The sequence below is a fragment of the Coturnix japonica genome, chromosome 1 (genome assembly GCF_001577835.2).
Source record: "Coturnix japonica isolate 7356 chromosome 1, Coturnix japonica 2.1, whole genome shotgun sequence".
Lineage (NCBI taxonomy): Eukaryota > Metazoa > Chordata > Aves > Galliformes > Phasianidae > Coturnix > Coturnix japonica.
The window spans coordinates 8,481,872-8,501,906 of NC_029516.1; the positions used below are offsets into that span (position 1 = coordinate 8,481,872).

Genomic DNA, 20,035 nt, shown 5'->3' on the forward strand with positions numbered 1-20,035 from the left:
TTATTTATTTATTTATTGCATAAGGTGGTGTGAGGCTTATAAATCTCATACAGCAACTTGAGAAAAAATGAAGCAAGGATATATCTGGTAAGAACATTCTTTTTTTTCCTTTTTTTTTTTTTTTTTTTTTTTTTCTTCAAGGAAAGAAGTGATTCTCTACTGATTACACCAGCACTTGGATTTTCCCTCCCTTCCATCTTGTTGGGCCTCTTTGCAGTGCAGTAATCTTTCTTCATATTCAGAAGTCATTCCCTGCATGTGCATGCCAGCACTTCTTGCTGCCAGCTGAAGCCTCCCCATCCAACAACAGCTTCAGCTTCTGCAGCCCTGCTCCACAGCCTTCCCTCAGCAAGCACAGGAAGTAGCCTGAGGCATCCACGCGGCCCACCCAGCTCAAGAATCAGATTTCAGACAGAAATGCTTTGTCCTTGAGCACAAATATGAAAATCAGCTTGCCTGGGTATTTCTGACACTACTGATCACGTTGTGTTTGTAGGGAGCCAAGAGTTACGTAATGGCTGAGGATGCATGGGTTTTTGAAGTGGAACTGAGTGCTCTCATCAGAAGGGAATTGCCTTCATTTTTACACAGGGCTTGTCTGAGTAGACATCCTGCACCTTTTCTCTTACCTAAGAACAAAATAAGGCCCATGGTTTCCAGCAGCTCCCTTCTCTCTCACCCTCCAGGAAAATGAAACTAGAATGTAAGGAATTTAAAGCTGGGAAAATCGTCTTGAGCTTGCTGCACTATTGTTCTAGTACCACCTCAGGATACCTGAAGTCTTAACTAATTAGGTTCAGCATCTATAGCACTAGCTGCATCCTGAGAATATCAACAACTAACCTCCTGCTGTGGTTTGGGTAGCAGCTCTAGAGAAGGGCAGAATTTGAGGGTTCAGTTTACTCACTAATTATGGTTTCAGCATTCATACTTGAGCTTGCATTTTCATTTTTGTAACCTTTTTGAAAATGTATAGATTAAATTAGAAAAAATATTGAGTTTTCTATGTCAAGATTCTTAAAAGCAAAAAAGGACATTTGGGTTACTTCAGAAACTGAAGTGTTTAAATTTTTAAGATTTACATTTAAGAAAGAATGAGTCTTTTAATATTCTATTAATTCTATCTTTATTTGTGAATAAGATGTGAATATTTCAATAAGAGCTCACAGAATCACATCCAAAGACAAATGTAAATTTTCAGGGAGGCCTCAACAGGGACTAGATCATGCTCTTTACAACAGCTTTGAGCGATCAAATGCAGCACATTGGTATGCCTTCACACCACAGAAAGGTGCCAATAAAAAAATCCCCACCAGGTGGATGATAAACTCATCTGTGCTGAGATCAGTCCTTGGAGGCAGAGCCAGTACTGTGTTCACAGACAATGTCTCTAGCACACATGCTGAGTGACTGCCAGACAGCTGGCCCCACAGCCCTACATCAGTATACAATTCAGTGCAACCTCCAACGTGTGTGCACGAAATGGAGCAAAGAGCTGTGTGATTTCTTGCTCAGCTCTTGCTCCCGTGGTTTGACTGCTGATGGAACAGTTTCCAACTGATTTAAGGCTAGCCAAGGTATGTGTAGGTGACCTGTTGTTGGAGAACTAACAGGAAGGCATAACCTCCCCTCTTCTGATTATACAGCCTCCAGGAGGTCCTTAGGCACCCTCACTGATTTACTTTTGTCTTTTCCTCCAAAGTTGTTAAGTTGCTTCCTTTAGTTTCATTCTTTTCTAGTTTTCATGTTTCATTATTGCAAAGACCTGAGATGATATCAAGACCTTCATTAAAAATGAAACAAAACAAAATAAAAACACAAAAACAAACAAAAACAAAAAACCCTACAACTGTTAATAACTAAATGCACTTCACAAAATGCTAAAAGAATCTATGCGTGAGATCTGAGCTAGAGAGCCTATTAATTCTACATTTATGTATATTGGACATGGACCTATAAACTTTTTAAAATAAAAACTTACTTTTTTCCCACATGTATAATTTTAATGATGTGAATATTAATGATGTGAATTTTAATGATGTTTAATTAGAAATTATAAAATAAAAAGAGATGGAGTTATCTGGTATTTGTTAGTTGCAATGTAAGAAGTAGCTGCTTGATGCTTGTAAATCTGATGCTGTTTATCACGCTCTCATTAAGGTATGTGTAGAACCACATATGGAAAAAAACAAAACAAAAACAAAACAAAAAACAAAACTAAACAACAACAACAAAAAAAAAACAACACAAAAACAGAACAACAGCCAAAAACAACTACACAAAAATAAACCCTTCTTAAAAGAAAGGCCGGCTGATCCACTTAGTAGCATGCTGTTTAATGACTCTAAGTGATAACGCACTTAAACTGTTAATTCAAGGGTTAATCCTCCTCTAACACTGAGCTGGGAAAAAAAAAAGCCTGAAATGACTTTTCAGAAGGGAGGGGCGGGAAGAATTCTGACCCTTCTCCTGAAGCTTTACAACGTGAAACCACGAAGCAATTGAGGAATGAGAGCACGGCACGTGGATTAAATCGCTTCCTAGAAGCAGCTCTTACTGTACATCGCCTCAACCCTCGCTGAACTTTCTCAGTAAATACGGCAGCCTGACAGCCTGGCTTCCCCGCTGGGTGGATCCTGCAACTCCAGGAGGGAATGGCACTTCTTGTTTTTAATTAGCAAAGGTGAAAGGTGAATTAAAACTGGCTGTTTGGCAAGTCAGAGCGAGGAGCTGAGTTCTGAAGAGCACCAAGGAGGAGGGTGATTTTTTTTTCTTTTCTTTTTTTTTCTTCCCTTCCCTCCTTCTCTTAATGAACTGCCTTGCAGGAGGGACTGAAAATACAGCTTCTTCCTGAATCCACGGACAGAGTTACTAGAGAGCTCAAGACACAACACTGCAGAGTAACGCCTTGGAATGTCCTCGCACTTTATAAACAATTGTACTGGGGAGGGAATATTTTTACATGACATTTGCGCAGCTTGACAAATGGCATGCTGAGGCTGTGTGCTCCTGTGACGAACACTGATTTTTCACATAGAGATACCACACAAACTGACCAAAGAGAGATATCTGACTGCACTGGGAAAGTAGAAGTGGAACTTGGAGCCTTAAAATAATAACAAACAAAGAGCAGCAGTTAAGTGAAGAGAGCAAGATTTCGATGTTGGGCAGGATGGCATCTGCCCAGGACCTTTTAATGCTGGCACTATGTGGCTTGTTACTAGAGTTACCGGCTGGATGTCATGCAACAGATACGAGACAGCCAAGGTTACGTCTGTCATATAAAGGTAGGTCAGTGTGTCAGGTTTTTAAAGCCTTTATGCTAATACAAGTTCATTGACTTCACTGAGAGTATTGCAGTGGGTTTAAAATGTGGTCCTCTGACAGAGTGAAATATTCCTTTCCAGAAATGCTGTAAATTATGTTCTTGTACTAAATTGTATCTGTAATTGACTTTATTGAAATTAGAATTAGAATTGATTTTAGGCTATTTCAATATTCTTATACCTGAAAATGCATTAGGTTTTCTTGTCATTCTGTGTTGTCCTCTGTGCTGTAAGAAGGATATCTGGTCTTCAATAATAAGGAAACTCATGAGAAGATACCCTGAAATTACTACTGAATAAATATACTCATGCAACCCTCAAGTTAATTGCTCAAGTAACCCTTAAGCAATTAAATGTCTGTTTCACTTTTAGAATTCTATTTATCTACAAATATAGCTAAGGCAAAAAGACTGAATTCCTGTGCAACCATATGATTCATTTTCTAAACTAGCAAGTGTCATCACACTGTAATTAAAATGACTAACTGCCAATGTAAGACTGCTTCCAGTTTAGCTGCTACTCAGAGAAAAATATTACTTTCTCTCATATTTGTGTACATTACTTTCTTCAGTGTTAGTCTCCCTGAAACCTAACCTCTTCTCCCTTAGCTCCTTCAAAGTGCCCCCTTGTTCTAGATTGCCTGTGATTTATACTCTTCCTTATGATTCAGCACTCATCCTATGTATATCTATGGGTATCTGTCCACAGTCTGCAGCCATGACATTTCAGTTCTCTGCAGCAGTATATACATTTGTAGATGTCGTACATACATGGCAGGCAGTTATTAGCAGTGGAGGTGGAAAAAATATGTAAGCATGCAAGGTAAATTGATGTTAAGCCAATCAACTATGTTTAGGTATTACCTTTTGTGCAAAGATGAAAAGAAAATACCTTTTTGCTGACACAGTTGGGAGTGAGAAAATGCTAATTTACTGAAGTACAATTCTGTGGCTACAGAAGTGATAACTATGCAGATTCAGTGTGAAGTATATTAAAATATGTATTTTAAGTATGGCTAGAATTTAAAATTTAGCATAAACTACAACTCCACATGTAGATTGCTTTAGTCTAAACCAGGTTTAATTGTGTTTTATGTAGCAAGCTAAATTGACAATTATAAAAAAGAATCTGAATGGCATAATTGGACTGAATGCCTTGCTAGGAAGCTCCATGAAATGAATTTTGCTTTCATTAGGGCAATGAAACATGTTTTAAAAAAGATAGACTTGTCATGAAAAGTTCTCTTGTAAGTAAATGATTGCTGTCAATGCAATAAATCCCTTTCAATATATAAATAAGTAGAAATGAGTGATAAATGCTGATTATATTAATTCCCTCATATCTCCTTTGTTGAAAATGCATTTTACTGTTGATTTACGTCTAGGTGTAATCACTAAGGCTATTGTTATTATTGATCTTTACTTGCTTGCAGTGGGGTTAGGAAGATGAGAAAAGCAGAATAAATGAGACAAATAGACCTACTGTTATGTTGGTTCAGGGTTTAGCTGCCAGTTTTGGCAAGCTCCCCACTATGGTTCTGCAACTATTAACTGCTTCTGTGCTAGCATGTAGGAGTAATTGTTTTTCGGCTGGTTGGAATCATTGTACATTTCACTGCATACTACTTCCACTTTCAGCAGGGAGGCAGTAATTTGGGCATGACACATCATAATTTCAAGGATATTTTCAAGGAGATTTTAAAACATCAATTTCTTACTGAGTGCCAAACCTCCCCTGCCTGATGTCAGTTTTCCTAGATCCAATGACAAAGAAAGATCCTTTCCAAGCAAATTCTCTACCATGAGCACACATATTACCAGCTTATATTTCATGTCATAGAGTAACCTGCCACATTTTTCACACTTATGAAATGTGACTGATTTTACAGGCTGTGTTGCAATGAATGCCTAACTACTTATCCAAAGTCAAAGGTTATACTTGGCATCCCTGCTTGCAACCTGGGAATAGCACTTGCAGTTCTCCCATCCAAAAGAATGTAGCATCCTAGTATGAAGACCATGAGTAAATGTTGCTGCATTCACTAATCAAACAGAAACAGCAGGAAGGTCCCCTCATTTTAATTGCACTTACTCCAGAGGGATGCTGCTCTGCGTACCAGCTGGGCATGGCCAGTTACAAAGTGGTGGTTGCACCATTTTGATACAGGAAATGAAATCTATATACATATATTTTCAGCGTGGAATAGCTGTAAATTCAGCAATAAATTTAATCACAAAGATCTTGAAACATGAATGCAGACATACCTGCTCAGTGCCTCCCTTTGCAGTTGGGAACGTTGGAAGTTAATTAGCATTCAGGCCACTGCAGGCAAGGCTAGTACTGACAGATAAGTAAAAGCTTCTATGATGGGTATGATGAACTTCAAGGATATAAATACTCCTCCCACTGAAAAAAAAAAAAAAAAAAAAAAAAAAAATCTCATAAATAATATACATTAAAAACTTATTACCTTATAGAACTAGGAGAAAGCATCCTCTAATTAGACACAATGGTTTTTACAAATTTTCCTTTCCTCTTACTGCTTCAAAAGTGATGTTCAGCGAAAGTAAAGTGAACTGACAATGAATGAGGGCTTTTTGCCTTCAGCAAACCAGGCATCACCTGCAGCGCACACATGCTTCCCAACTCACTGCAACAAGCTCAGGTCCTAACCCTTGCTCAGAGGGGTCACCTGATGGATAGGATACCACAATCCCCTTGCCAATTAAAGGATATACTGTGAAACCTCTGTTTGATGCTATGGCCTTTTACTCAGTTTGAGTGGGAGTTATTGAAATCCTGCATTCCTGAACTACTGTTAAACCTGTCAGTTTAATGTAAATTATAATGGTGTTTTTTGAAAACACAGAGGATTATCTTCACTCACATTAAACTCAAACATGAGAATTCTGCCATTCGTTTATTTGAGGTTGAATTAATTTTATGTTTTTAACTTAGTTCTTTAGTAACTTGACCTGTATACAAACCAAAGAATTGAAGGTGTTTTGCTCAGTCCATCAGCTTTCATTCATAAGTAAATTTATATTGCAATTAAAACCATTTGTGGTATTAGTAGTATGGTCATCTTGAAGGTTGCATTTGATGATGACCAGCAGAGATCTTGATTGGGGTAATAACATACTCCTAATGTTTCATGTTGATTTCTAGAGATAAAAATGTATTGTTGCTCACTCAGTATTACAGAGAAATAAAGTTTCTACATTATTATGTTGTAGGTTGACAAATACATTTAAAAATCATTAGTTCATTTTAAGTACCGTCCAGGCAATGCTTAATGAGGTGTTAATGGAGGCCAAGCTTCAGCCCCCATGCTTTATAGGCTGTGGACTACATTCTTTCCCAGTATCCCACAGTCTAAGTTCTCGCAATGGGAAATATATAATTAAGGTGAAATCAACACACACTGTATGTTAAAAAGAAACTATTTACATTACAGGTTGAAATGGATTTGGTTTCCAGAGAGAAGGAGGGATATATTTATACAAGCCTAGTAGAACTACATTAAAAGCATGTAGGCTTGAAGAGCCCATGAAGGATGTAATTGTATAATTCAAGCCCTATACATGGCATGCAGTGTGTTCCTAAGTGTTCTTTTCTGGTTTGTGGATAGGTTAAAGAGCAAAGGCAAGAGTATGAAACCGAGTTGTTGAGCCGCTGTGGTGTCTTCCACAGTTTTGTACCAGGAATGGGATCTGGTCAGTGGGCTCTATGCAGACATCTGCAGATACTGAGATATCTGTTTATTTGACCTGTTTATATTGCTCTTGAGTGACTTGACGCATTTTGGCATTGCCCAATTTCAGGTTGTGTAGCTATGTGCTGGACTGTTCTTTCCTGGGAAGGGTGTGATTAAGTAGCATTTCCAATCCAAACATTACCACCTTGAGCAGTGCTTGCTACTTGAGGTAATGAAGTTGCAACAAGCAGAAGGATCAGACTGAATTAATAAAGGGTTTAGAAATTTTATTCATATTCATTTCAAAAAAAAAAAAAAAAAAAAAAAGTAGAAGAGACTGAAGGGACAGATGAAATGTTGCAGAGGAAAAGTGACATATCTGTATATGTGTTCATATACAGATTTTAATATATTGGATGTGTTACATGAAACCATCTATAAGAATTGTGGTTTGTTAGGCCTGGCTAATAGTCTTTGAGGACTATTGAGAAGGAAAGTATTTCTGCTGCAGAAGGAAAGCATTTCTTTGCCATTTGCAGGAGCTGGACTTCCAACATGCCTACTTTAACTTTAATGATATTAGTCATTTTTACTTCATTTCACTTTAAGTAGATTAAGTCATTTCTGCAAATTGTATTGATTGTAATTTATCTAGTCAGAGATTTACTTGCAAAAAGAAATTTGATTTCAGAGACTGGTTTGGAAATTATTATAGCAATGTCTTGCTATTTATTACTTTGGTCTTATAACCATATATCTTCAGGATTTTTTACAGTGTCAGTTCTTTAGCTAGGTGGCAGCAAAATTTATCCAGGGACTAATGAAAAATGTGAATAATAAAAATGTAGAAGAATTTTAGACAAGCATTTGTGTATTCTGAAGTAGGTAAATACATTTAGGAAACACTTCTTTACAGAAAGAATGGTCAAGTACTGGAATAGGCTCCCCAGGGAGGTGGTTGAATCACCATCCCTGGATGTGTTTAAGAGCCGTTTGTATGCAGTGCTCAGGGATATGATTTAGCAGAGGGTTGTTAGAGATAGGGTACTATGGTTAGGCTGCGGTTGGACTTGATGATCTTCAAGGTCTTTTCCAACCTGGGTAATTCTATGATTCTATGATTAAATGCACATATAACATTTTCAGTTAGTAATCACCTGTTGACAGAAAACATGGCTAGTTAGTAACAAGCCACATAACTCATAAATGAATCATGACTGATTCAGTTTCTTTTTTTTTTTTTTTTTTCTTTCTATTTTAATGATCTTCATGGTAGTAAAATTCTGGTTTAAAATGATTATGAAATGTAAGATATTAATTCATACTATATAAAAATCAATTTGAATCTATCAAAATAAAGACCTGTCTTGTCTGTGTTTACCTGTAGTCCAGAGAAGTCTGTATTTAAAAAAAAAAAAAAAAGGTTATGTGTATGTATATATTTAAGAATATGTATATCAATGTATAAATACCTATACGTATAAACATATGTTTATATGAGTGAATAAATATACATATACATAAACATGTGTATCTATAAAATATGTGTATGTAAATAACAGATAGATGTTTGGATTTTCCTTATGTTGAAATAAGGAATTGTATAAATCTGAGGGCTTAGGAACTAAAGACGTGCATTATATCTGAAGGTATATAAATCTCTGAGTGTGAGGGCTGATATTACAAGCGTTTGGAAACAACACATAACAGTCTCTTTTTAACTGAATTCTTGAGGTTACACAGAACTCAGTGTCAGTACAGAAATGTTTTAAAGGATATACAGATATCTCAGACCAGCTGGTGGGGAAGAGAGGAGGGCTTTTATTCCCATTCTCCCATTGGTCAAACAACAAAGCTTGTTTCAGATTTATTATTTATCCATATCCCAAGAGGTGACTGGCAGCAAGTTCAGGAGTGTTTCTAAGTAATCCTAGATGGACTTGTTCACAAAGACTGGATTTTTTTTTTTTTGGCAGAGAAATCATGACAGTTCCTTTCATAACTGCAGTTTGTTGACAAAGGCTTCTGTAAGTTTTACTGTAGCAGAACTCCAAAGTGATAAGCACTACCACTGGGGATGTAAGAAGCAGACTGTTTGCTGTGTAACATCAATCACTTTCCTGCATTTGCTTTAAAGAACTAAGTGCCATCTGAAGCTACACGACCAGAATATTCTGCATGCAACTGCTTCCACATAACTACCTCCTTGCTTTCAAAATGATATAACCATCTGCTATTTTAAGTTTGTACTTATTATTTCTCTGCAAGTGTTTTATTTTACTTGCATGAACACAAGATTGATGTTTGTGTGATTTACAGTACTATTTTCAAGGGCATCTGTTTCAGACCTTTTGAGAAATTTTGGGTCAAAGAATATTTCAAAACTCTGCAATAGGTATACTAAATATTATTAAAACTGCTGTCCTGCTCTTCTTCATGCAATTAGGCAAATATAATGAAGTCAACATGTAGTGAGCATTACTTAGATGTAGTCAGCAGTAATTAGAAATAAACTTGATTTCTTAAAGAAATTCAAACCCTGTGGGGATAAAGATAGTAATCTTTGTTTTGCAAATAAAACTCTCTTAGTGCAAGTATACTGTTTTAAATATTTTGTGTTGGTTAGTTAATGTTTGGCACTTATATGATCATTTAAGGATTCATGACTATACATGAAAGAAATGTTAAAAAAAATAAAAATAAGAATGAAAGTGTTGTTTTATAAAAAATCTGTAAGGTAGCTTAGCATTAATTCCTAGCTTTTGTGAAGAAAAAATGTTAAATAGCTTTGAAGAAGCAGTATTTGAGAAGTTTTTAAATAAGTTCCATCCTTAAGTTAGTGAAAATTATAAACCGTCAACATCAAAATTCAGTTTGAGATACTGACTGAACTTATTACATACATAAAAGGAAATAAAAACATTGATTCTCTCAGGGAATGGTTTCAGAAATGAATGTTACCAGCCTATTCTTTTTTGTCATCTCACACTGACTTACTCCTTTTTTTTCCATCATCTCATTTCTGTTACCAGCCTATTCTTTTTTGTCATCTCACACTGACTTACTCCTTTTTTTTCCATCATCTTTCCATCATTTTCCATTTCTTCTGGTCTTCCTCATGTCTACAACTTGGATTTTTGAAGAGATACTTCACCTTCTTAACTGATTCAATTGAAGACTCTTATAACTGTGATTCTCCTCTAAGCATGTTTTTTTAGTTCTGTTGTTTCTATCAATAGATACGCTTTTGTCCATGGCACATCCCTTGGTCAGGTGGTTTTATAGCACTCTAAAGTCTTATTTTTCATTTCAAAATAGTTTAAAGCAGACTGCAACATTTTTGTTCAACTTTTTTTCATACCTCATGATGATTTCCATGCTTACAAAAATCATCCAGGCAAGAAACAACATTGCAGACACACGGAAAAAAGGAGTTTTCAGGTTTTGTTTTGTTTTGTTTTTCAGGTTTGTCCTGATGTTTCTTGATGCTAGACTTTGCATTAGTAAACTTCAGCGCATTACAATCGGGCATCTGAATGCACAGTGTTCTTGATGAGTATGCCATCTTAGCAATGTGTCTTTGTTTCTAAGTAAGTCTGCTCTCATTCTTACATTACCTGTAATTTGCCGGAGCTCTGGACTATAACGGCATGTGAAAGGTTCAGTTTACAGTTTCTGTGCAAGTATGAGCAGGAGGTCTGTAACCACAAAGATGTCAGCAAAGAGACGCCAAACATCCTGGTCCTGGCATGGCTGACTATGTGTAGCCAATAGCTGCAAAACTTGGATCAGTCATGTAGCTTAAAAAAAAAATATATATATATATATATATATTTATGGAATAAAAGTTGAACCTTATCTTCAATGTACTTGTTATTAGTTTCAGAAAAAAGCAGGTAGTTGGTAGTTGCTTTTGTCACATCATCCCGCACTGTCTCAATATTGTACTTGCCATGCTTTATTACCTATTCTATTAGAGTGCTCAATTCTTAGTAGAGTCAAAAAGAGTCTTCCAGTTACATCAAATGACATAAGACTTATCCTTGAGAGCAATGCAGTGTTTCAGACTGAAATTTCATTTGCTTGGTGGAAATGTCACTAATTTATCTTTTGAACTTCGCAGATTAGTAAAAAAATAATTAATTATACCAGGTTACTCTCTGTTCTGTTGCACTCCTTGGAAAAACAGTACAGTAGCACATTCAGTAACTCATGTGGCTGCCACTGGCTGGTTTCTAATAGTCATGTCTTCAGTAGCAAGGAAATGAATGAAAATTGGATCTTACAATGTTTCTGCAAATTAAAAAGTTCACACAAAGGAAATGATGGAATAGTCTAATGGCAAAGATTAATTTGTCATAGACATGCAGCATTTAGTTTCTAAAACCACATTATCGTTCTTAATCAAATTTGCCTGAAATGAGCTTTCATTTCAGAAATGAAAGTACAAAGGATATCTTTCCAGTCAGTCAGAGAATTTTGTAATGACAGAAATTAGATTTTTGTGCTTTCAGTGGTCTATTACAATACAGTTCAGAGTATCACTATGAGCATTAAATATCCAAGTAAAGACGAAATAAAAGGTAAAAAAAAACCAAAAACAATGGAGGGAGAAAAAAGGAAAAAAAAAAAAGAAAAAAAAAGAAAAAACGAAAAAGAAAAAAGAAATCCAGTCAAATAAAGCCTGTTGGGCAAACAGGAGGAAAACAAAAAAAAAAAAAACTATTTTTTTTTTCACATATCCCCTTAGCCTAGGCAGAAGACATTCATTATTAATAAAACTTTGATGACAGGCCACCATCTTTAGACTGTTATTTGGCAGCAGCAACTAAGAAAAAATTGTTTATGATCCTTGTGAAATCATATTGCTAAAATTTCTACTTCGTCAGTACTGAAGAATTCCAGGTTTTAGGAAGCCCATTCTTTCAGTGAAACATGTGAATTATACCTTTTTTCTGTTTCTATTATTTTAAATCACCCCAAATATATTTATTTAAAATTTTTAAAGATTCCTGACTGGATCCTCTATCATAATGATGGATTTTTTGGCAAAGTATTTGCAAAATTATTCTTTAAACCAAGAAACCTGTGGTTGGAAGACAGGCCTTTCAGTGAAAGAAGATGTCAGTCCTTTTAATGTATCTATTTTCTACTTCTTCTGTGTTTATTTTTATCTACGGGATTCCTGACTTCATACTGTGAATCAATTGATGCTTCAGTAGGGAGTCAAACAATGGGTCTTTTACTGTTGCTAAGTTTGTTTCATAGGCTGCTTCTTACTACACATTTGTTTAATAGACCTAGTAAAATGGTGAATGCAGCCGTAAATATATCTTTTATTTGTTGATGAGTAATAAACATCACAGGGATGTTGGCCTTTTCTTATTCTGATCTTCTTGACACTGGTGAAAGGAAATTGTATAAAATGAATGAAAAACGTGCCTTGAACTGATTGCAGAAAACAACAGTCCCCAAATATCTAAGGGTCAGTACCTTGTTTCTTTTTTTAACAGATGGTTTCTCCCAGCAGTGTTACCAAACTTAATAATAGTAAAATAATAGGTTGTTTGATGCAAGGGAGTTATTCCGAATAGCACTATTCACTTGGGTCATCACGAAGGTCATTTATCAGAAACCTAAAGGTTAGCAAGTGTTACTTAATTCCTTGAGCTCCTGCAGCCCTTTATTTATGATAAAGCGAAGTGCTTTCCTGCGGGTATGTGGTAAAAGCTAAGAGTAAAGGAAAACAAGCCCATTTCTTTATGCATTAAATATTTCATCTCAGTTGATTGAGAGTGGTATGATACAAAGCTTGAAAATATGTATTGTCTTGGAGCCCAGAAGCACTCAAGATGACTTTGAGATCTTCTTACAATTATTGCTGGTGAAAAATAAAATAAAATGAAATAAATCCTTGTCTTTATGTTCCTGTGTTTACATGCAGTAAGTCATTATTTTCTCTTCTCTGCTTATCTTTGGCTTGGCCACATCCTTCTGCATATTTTCAGGTTGCACAAGCACCTGGGATAGCTGTTTGTAAACATGCTATTGAGGAGGTATTAAAGCATTAAGCAGGTTGAGCATTACTTGTAGCTCTGGAACAGGCTGTAAATACTCCCATATTCTACAATGATTGCATAGAATTCCTTATTGGGATTCCTTATTTCTTCTGTGGGGGTGGCAGTCAAACAATACATTGTATTATCTTATTTCTGAAATACTTGATTTTTTTTTTTCTGATAAAATCCTTCACATTCAGAAAATGTTTTATTAACTAATAATTTTCATTATAGATATTTTTTATTATCTAATTTATTATTAAATGGTTACAGTAAAGAGTAGTTCTCCAAAAACTGCTTTGAGTGCAGCATCCTTTCCTTTAAATCTACCACTAACTACACAAAACCTCTGATACGAAAACAAACAGAGACCTTGTTTAATTGTTACTAATGACACTGATAAACATCCTGCTAATTTCTATGACTAAAGAGTTGACAGCATCTTTTCCTTGTTCCTGACCTTATTTTCTGAAAGAGGTGATTCATTTGATTGTTGCGATTACCCTGCTCATGTACTTCTGTCTGTCCTGAGCACAGAAGGATAAAATAGTTAGCTTAAACCAGAAGCCTGACATAATGCTCAGACAAAAGTAGGTGAGATAGATTTGGGATGAATGTTTGATGAGAGGTCTAGGATGTTACACATTTGAGAATAAAACCCTTCTGAGAGTGACTTACTGCAGAGTTAACTCTCTGCAGCAAAATTATCTTGACATAGTGTAAGTAAAGATATTATTACTAAGGAGTGTGTCTTTGATCTAATAATGGCCTGGAAGATGAGGAGAGAAGTATAGTCACTCAAGCAGTGATTTGAGCAACTTAAGCAGCAATGGTATCTGTTGGACACAGCTCTCTGAACCCCTGGCTCAAATGTGTTCTCTGTCTGCTTTGAGACTGAGTTAAGTTAAGCAGGTTTCAGAGCACCCTGAATTAAGCTTGTGCACTTCACGCTAAAATAGGTAAAGCTCTCATAGCTGCTTGCCAGAGCACAGCTACTTTCTTGAAAGGACCAACAGCATTTATTTCTGCTGCAAACGAGGTGGCATTAGAGACCATACTCCAAAACACCATACTCCAAATAAATACTTAACCATCTGTGTACCTTTAGTCATACAGATGCTTCCAGCTCCACTTGAACTAGTGTTTGCTTGCAAGATTAAAGTCTAAGGCACAGATTCTTTGTGTCCATACCTGTAGTGTAACTGATTAAAATCAATAATGACAAAAGTTGTTCTATTTTCCTGTACCCCAGGCATCACAAAGCAACATTATACTGACCATTTTGATTTATGTGTATGATTTAAGTTTCTGTTTTGTTGTTCAGTTAAAAGACTTTTGAAAAGGCTTGGAACATAAAATTTTCCATGTTCTTTTGTAATATGAAAAGTGGCATTTTTATAAAATGCATCTATGTGGATTTTATACAGCACTGTTACAAGTGCATGTATTTGTCATTTAGAACTATGAACTAGATATTTCAAGTTCCATATTGTCTCACTTTGTTTTAATGCAACCACCCCTTTGTTAGAAAATGAAACACATTACTTCATAAAATCAAATTAATGGATTAGATTTTTTTTTAAATTTGTTTTACTTAATTGCATAAATGTGTAATACCATTGAAATCCTTGAGCTGTAACATTCCGGGTTTTTGAAAACCTCTTATACTTTAAAAGTAAAATAAAACAAAAAACTCATAGCATGGAGATTTGAAAATAACTGCAGTGTTTATAACTTCTTTTGAAATAGCTCCTAGAATGTGCTGTGAGAACAGCATAGACATTCTCTAACTCAAGAAGCAGGTTGAAAGGTAACAAGGTATTGATCTGTACTTCTACATGATACTATTGCCTGGGATCCAGAGGGAATAGCTGAGAGTTAGAGTTATCACACCTCAGCATGCTTTGTAATATAAATGGTGAAAATTACAAGCTAACACACACACAAGTAGATTTATTTTAAACTGTGGTGAAAATATGCCTCATATTTTTCTTGAATTATTCACATGTAATATGAATAGTACATATATACATTATGTGACTAGTACACCTGGACTGAAAGTCCTGCTACAGATGTTTGCTGTGATGTGACTTCCATGTTTAACTGTCCACAATTTGATGGCATGTTTCTACAGATTTCTGTGAATTTCTATGCAAACCCTGTTTCAGTGGTTTTACTTTTTGGTTCTTCAGTCTGTAAGGTTTGCTCTTCCAGAAACTATAATTCTGAAAGCAAAGCTTAGCTACTACTGTATTCACCTGAGTCCCGATCTCCTGATTGTTCCTGCATTAAAGTAGTACAGTATGATAACTCATTTCTGTAAGTATTTTGGAGCTTTGCAGTTGCTTTCACAGGGATTACAATAATGCTGCGATAGTGCAGCCACTTCTGGATTGTTTACAGAATTTTAGTGCATTTCAGAATACTAAGGGTAGAGATAGATCCTGAGAACTCAGCTTGCATTAAAACGTCTGTATCTGGGAAGACCATGGAGCAGATCCTCCGTGGAGAGATGCTAAGGCACATGCAAGATGAGGAGGTGATCCAAGACAGCCAGCACAGCTTCACCAAGGGCAGATTGTGCCTCATCAATCTGGTGGCCTTCTATGGTGGAATGACAGCATCAGTAGACCAAGAAAGGGCAACTGTGTTGTCTGCCTGGATTTGTGCAAGGCCTTTCATGTGGTCCAGCACCATATCCTTATCTCCAGATTGTCAGTTGTGTTCTGACTCTGAGACAAACTCTGTACAAACACCAACTGAATAATTTGTTAAAATTAATAAACTGGTGATTTATAACAAATATAATCTCTCAGTGTGCAGTAAATTCCTAGGTAAAATTTATATGGCTTTATAAATGGACTGTAATTCTGATGTATTGTTCAGGTTATCCTGAGTTTTTCAGCAAATGCAAACTTTTTTATGTCCGTGGAAGATCTAGAAGGGGAGTGACCTAGTCAAACAAAACAACAGATCATGACTACTGAATAAGGGGCATGTTTTTCTTTTTTTCCAAGGCATGCATTTCTTAATTGAATATCCTTTGTATCTGTCTCTGTGTTAAAAGCTTACATTCCTTTGGATAAGGATTTTAAAGTGATGACTGATGGTATAAGAATATTTGTTCTGAGTTGTAAGAAACTGAATACATAACAAATTCAATAAATATCTGAAGAATAATGCATTGCATTCTATGTCATTTCAAGATTAACTTGTTTTTCCTCTCATCGGTATGACCAAATAGTTCAGGATATTTATGCTGTAGGGAAATGAGAAGAGAAAGAACAAGACCTCCTTGCTTACACATACTTTATAATATATTTATATTTTTTTGTATGCATTAAGAAGAGTTGAACATGATTTGAGCTATATGTTGCATACTGAAGCACAAGTTCCGTGCAACCTCTGAACTTTTGTGAACACATCCTCTGACTTCAGTGCTTCATTTGACTGTGTCTCTTCTGATCATTTCCAGATTTTGATGGCACTTGTTCTTTGGAAAGCTCAAGTAGGCTTTTTTTTCCCACTATATCCTCACTGAAAAATTTGGACACAACTAGCTCACATATCACAGGCCAGGCCAGAATTTTCACTTCGAAGTTCTAAACTTAGCCTAAAGTTTCATCTATGAATGAGAACTGAGTAAAAGCCCAAATTAACAGTTCAGGGGAGACGTGATCCTTTCAAATGCTACTTCTCTCTTTTTGTTTATAGCTGAATAAATGTCCCTGAGGTTTTAGAAGCATGCTGATGAATTTGTACTGCTTGGGAAGTACAGCTAAGTTTAGAATCTTGTGGTTACTGACCATATTCATGGAGAGTATTCCCTACTGATTCATAACATAGTATGACTAAGTAATTTTTCAGTGGTTTTGTGAATCCACACCCTATTTCTAACTCTGTATGATTCTTCAGGCTTCTACATATGGTCTTTACCAACAGTTATGCGCACTTAGGACTATGGTTGCTTTTATACTAGAAAATGAATAGTTTCTGAACATCCTCTTGAGAAACTTCAGGGGGCAGAATAAAGGCAAAAATCCCTCTTCCCTCCACAAAATTCCACTAGATTTGGATTCAAGATGGTACAAATCAAGATGTGTGAGGATGAAGTGAAGATATGTCTCTGTCACATTTCTTCCTGTTTTAGAATCATTAACCATCCTCATGGTACAGCTCAAATCATTATATTATTCATATCTTGCTATGAAAATCCTCAGTCTTCTCATTTGTTGTTGGGTCCAGTTCATTGTGACAGAAAGGCAGAGAACAGTGATTGAACAGTGCTATCCAAATGGATCAGTAGCAATCATGTAGATAATTTCAACCTATACTGAGTGTATTTTTAAATTATCTGCAATCATGAAGAAATTCACGTCTTTGGAAACAGGAGGGTCATCCTCCTCAGCGTAGTTTTAACTCAATTATAATGCTAATTGTTGTTTTGTGGGATCACATTTCTCTATTTGAGGTGGAAATGTAACATTTGAGAGGTGTGTGGAAAAAAAACAAAACAAATAAACAAACAAAGCCATCCACAACCTTATCTGAAAGCTTGTTGCTTCTTCCATCTGTTTCAACTGTTAGAAAATGAGACCTTTCAATTTTCCTTAATATCTGCAATCTATAAAACAACAACTCTAAAATGAAATGGATTGGCTTATTTCAAAACTAGTCATTAGGTCAAATTGTCTATTTGGAGCTGCTGGAATGGAAACCAAGATCATCCTTCCACTTCTGCCTTTGGTCATCTCAATAACCACAGTGAAAATGGATCTGAACTGAAGAACTGCATTTCATTTTTCCTTAAGAGGTCGTGATACAACTTTAAAAGCCAAATATGCACGTGTTATGAGTATAGTTTTTCAAGAAAGAGTTTCTTTCTATGTTTGAAAAGAATCTTTACTCTTTACTTGAAAAAAAAAAAAAAGATTTCATTTATGAACTGTTGTTACTATTTCAAATAACAGTAATAGCTGTAGATAAAAAAATAAAAAACAAACAAACAAACAAAAACAAACAAACAAATCATTGCCCCAGACAGATGCAGTGTAGGTAACACAGATTTTTTGTATGAGTATGGATCTGTATATTTTTCTTCTTATCTGCACACATTTCAGGAATATGTATAGAAAATCACAGAATCATAGAATGCCTTGGGATGGAAGGGATCTCAAGGATCTTCAAGGCCCAACCTCCCTGCCACATGCAAAGCCACTGTATGACTGTAAATGATTGTTAGAGACACCTAAAGTCTATGTACTGCAGGGGTATCTTGAATATTTTACATTTTGTATGCAGGTCTTGTAGCATTTTTTAATTTTTGAATGGATTAAGAAATTGCCTTTACTTTAATATTGTTAACTTTTTTTTTCTTTTTTTTTTTTTTTCCTCTTCTTGGTGTCTTTATAAGCTATTTATTGATTTTATGACTATATTATGAGATGTGAGATTCAACTTTGTAGTCCTTGCATACCTTAATACAATTGTTCAGTAGCAGATCTTGGAGTTTAATGAAGACTTTGTTGCCATTACAATATCTCTTGAAGTCCTAAAGACAACTTATTGGACAGTCTGGAAAATAGATGGACTGTTATAATATGAAGGTTAGATATCATAGCTGAGCAACTTGTGTAGCTCACCCTGACAAGAGGAGTTATTAACTACATTGTCATTCTTCCATCAGTAGATTCAGACTTCCGTCAAGGATGCTTCAGGCTACTCTGTCATTTAAGCTACAAATCTCATATATTCAATTTTCTCTTCAAAACTTCAGTACTGAGTAGCCTGTGAGACACTGAATTCATGCAGAGAGTGTAACAATTGCTTCTCACTATATGTAATTGAGAAGCAGAGAATCCTGGTGTTTCAGCTTACCAGGGAATAGATCCATGGAGTATAGCCAGTTTCCTGGACTATTATTTTAGTCAAGGATGGAGTTTTCTCCTTCATTATGGATCACTTAAACAGTTTATCTTTCTTACAGATCCAAAAAACACATCTGTCCACATCTCAAGGAGCAATATTTTTTTCACCCTGTATATTGAAATAACATATGTCTTTCATCAGCAGGAAGTACTGCTGTTTGCCTGTGGTGATAAGTAGCTGTGCTTACTCAGAGAGAATGTGATGTTCACAGTTAAAAAAGGCTGTCCACTTTTCCTTTTTCTTAGTGACTGTATTCCACGAAGTAGATCAACTCTGTTTTACCAGAAGGATTTGTAATGCTTGCATTCTCCAGCAAGGTCATACAAAATTGCAGCCTCCAAAGCAGAAAGTCAGTATTAACACTGGGAGGATTTGCTTAGAACATAGCGCAATCTTGTTTCCAGCAGCAATTTTTTTCCACTAAGAATGTGTCTTGTCTCAACCTGCACGTCACAAAATGATTGATTATAAAAAGTTGTTTGGGCAAAAGTGCAACAATAAGCCTTGAGCAAATTTTGTCCACACCTGGCTGTTTTTATAACATTTCTACTTAAGAGAAACCTGAGGTGTCTGAGAGAAATTCTGTGATCTGGTTTACATATTTGTTATAAATATTGATATAATCATAGTTTCACAACTTCTTTGTGATAATTCAATGTAAAGCTTGAAGCAGTATAGTAAGAATCAGGACTGGTGATGAAAATGATGATCCTTCTATTCTTTAATAAATGCTCTAATGTAAAATGATCCAAATATACACCTGGCATCTCAATCATCATATTTCAAACACCTTGTTTCTAGAAGTGACTGCATATCTATTCATGAAGCAACTATTTCAATTTAATTTACTTAATCTTTTTCAAATTTGAGATGACAAGTTGTCCAGGAGACTGATTTTTTTCCTTTTATGCTAAATGGACATAATTTTCTACTGCCACTTTGTGTGTTTATCACGTCTACTCATGTCCCCCAGAACTTGATGTAAGTATATTCAGACTATCTTCCATTTCCTCAACATAATTTAA

At 35.6% G+C, this 20,035-nt stretch overlaps 1 protein-coding gene across 1 annotated transcript in view; it reads left to right on the forward strand.

Annotated features, from left to right (window-relative positions):
- Positions 1-2,470: 2,470 nt before the first annotated feature.
- Positions 2,471-20,035, forward strand: part of SEMA3E (semaphorin 3E) — a 120,964-nt gene continuing 103,399 nt past the window's right edge. Inside the window, exon 1 of the mRNA XM_015880582.2 lies at positions 2,471-3,287. Coding sequence (XP_015736068.1) covers positions 3,161-3,287 — 127 coding nt within the window. The 5' untranslated portion in view covers positions 2,471-3,160. The remainder of the gene's footprint in view (positions 3,288-20,035) is intronic.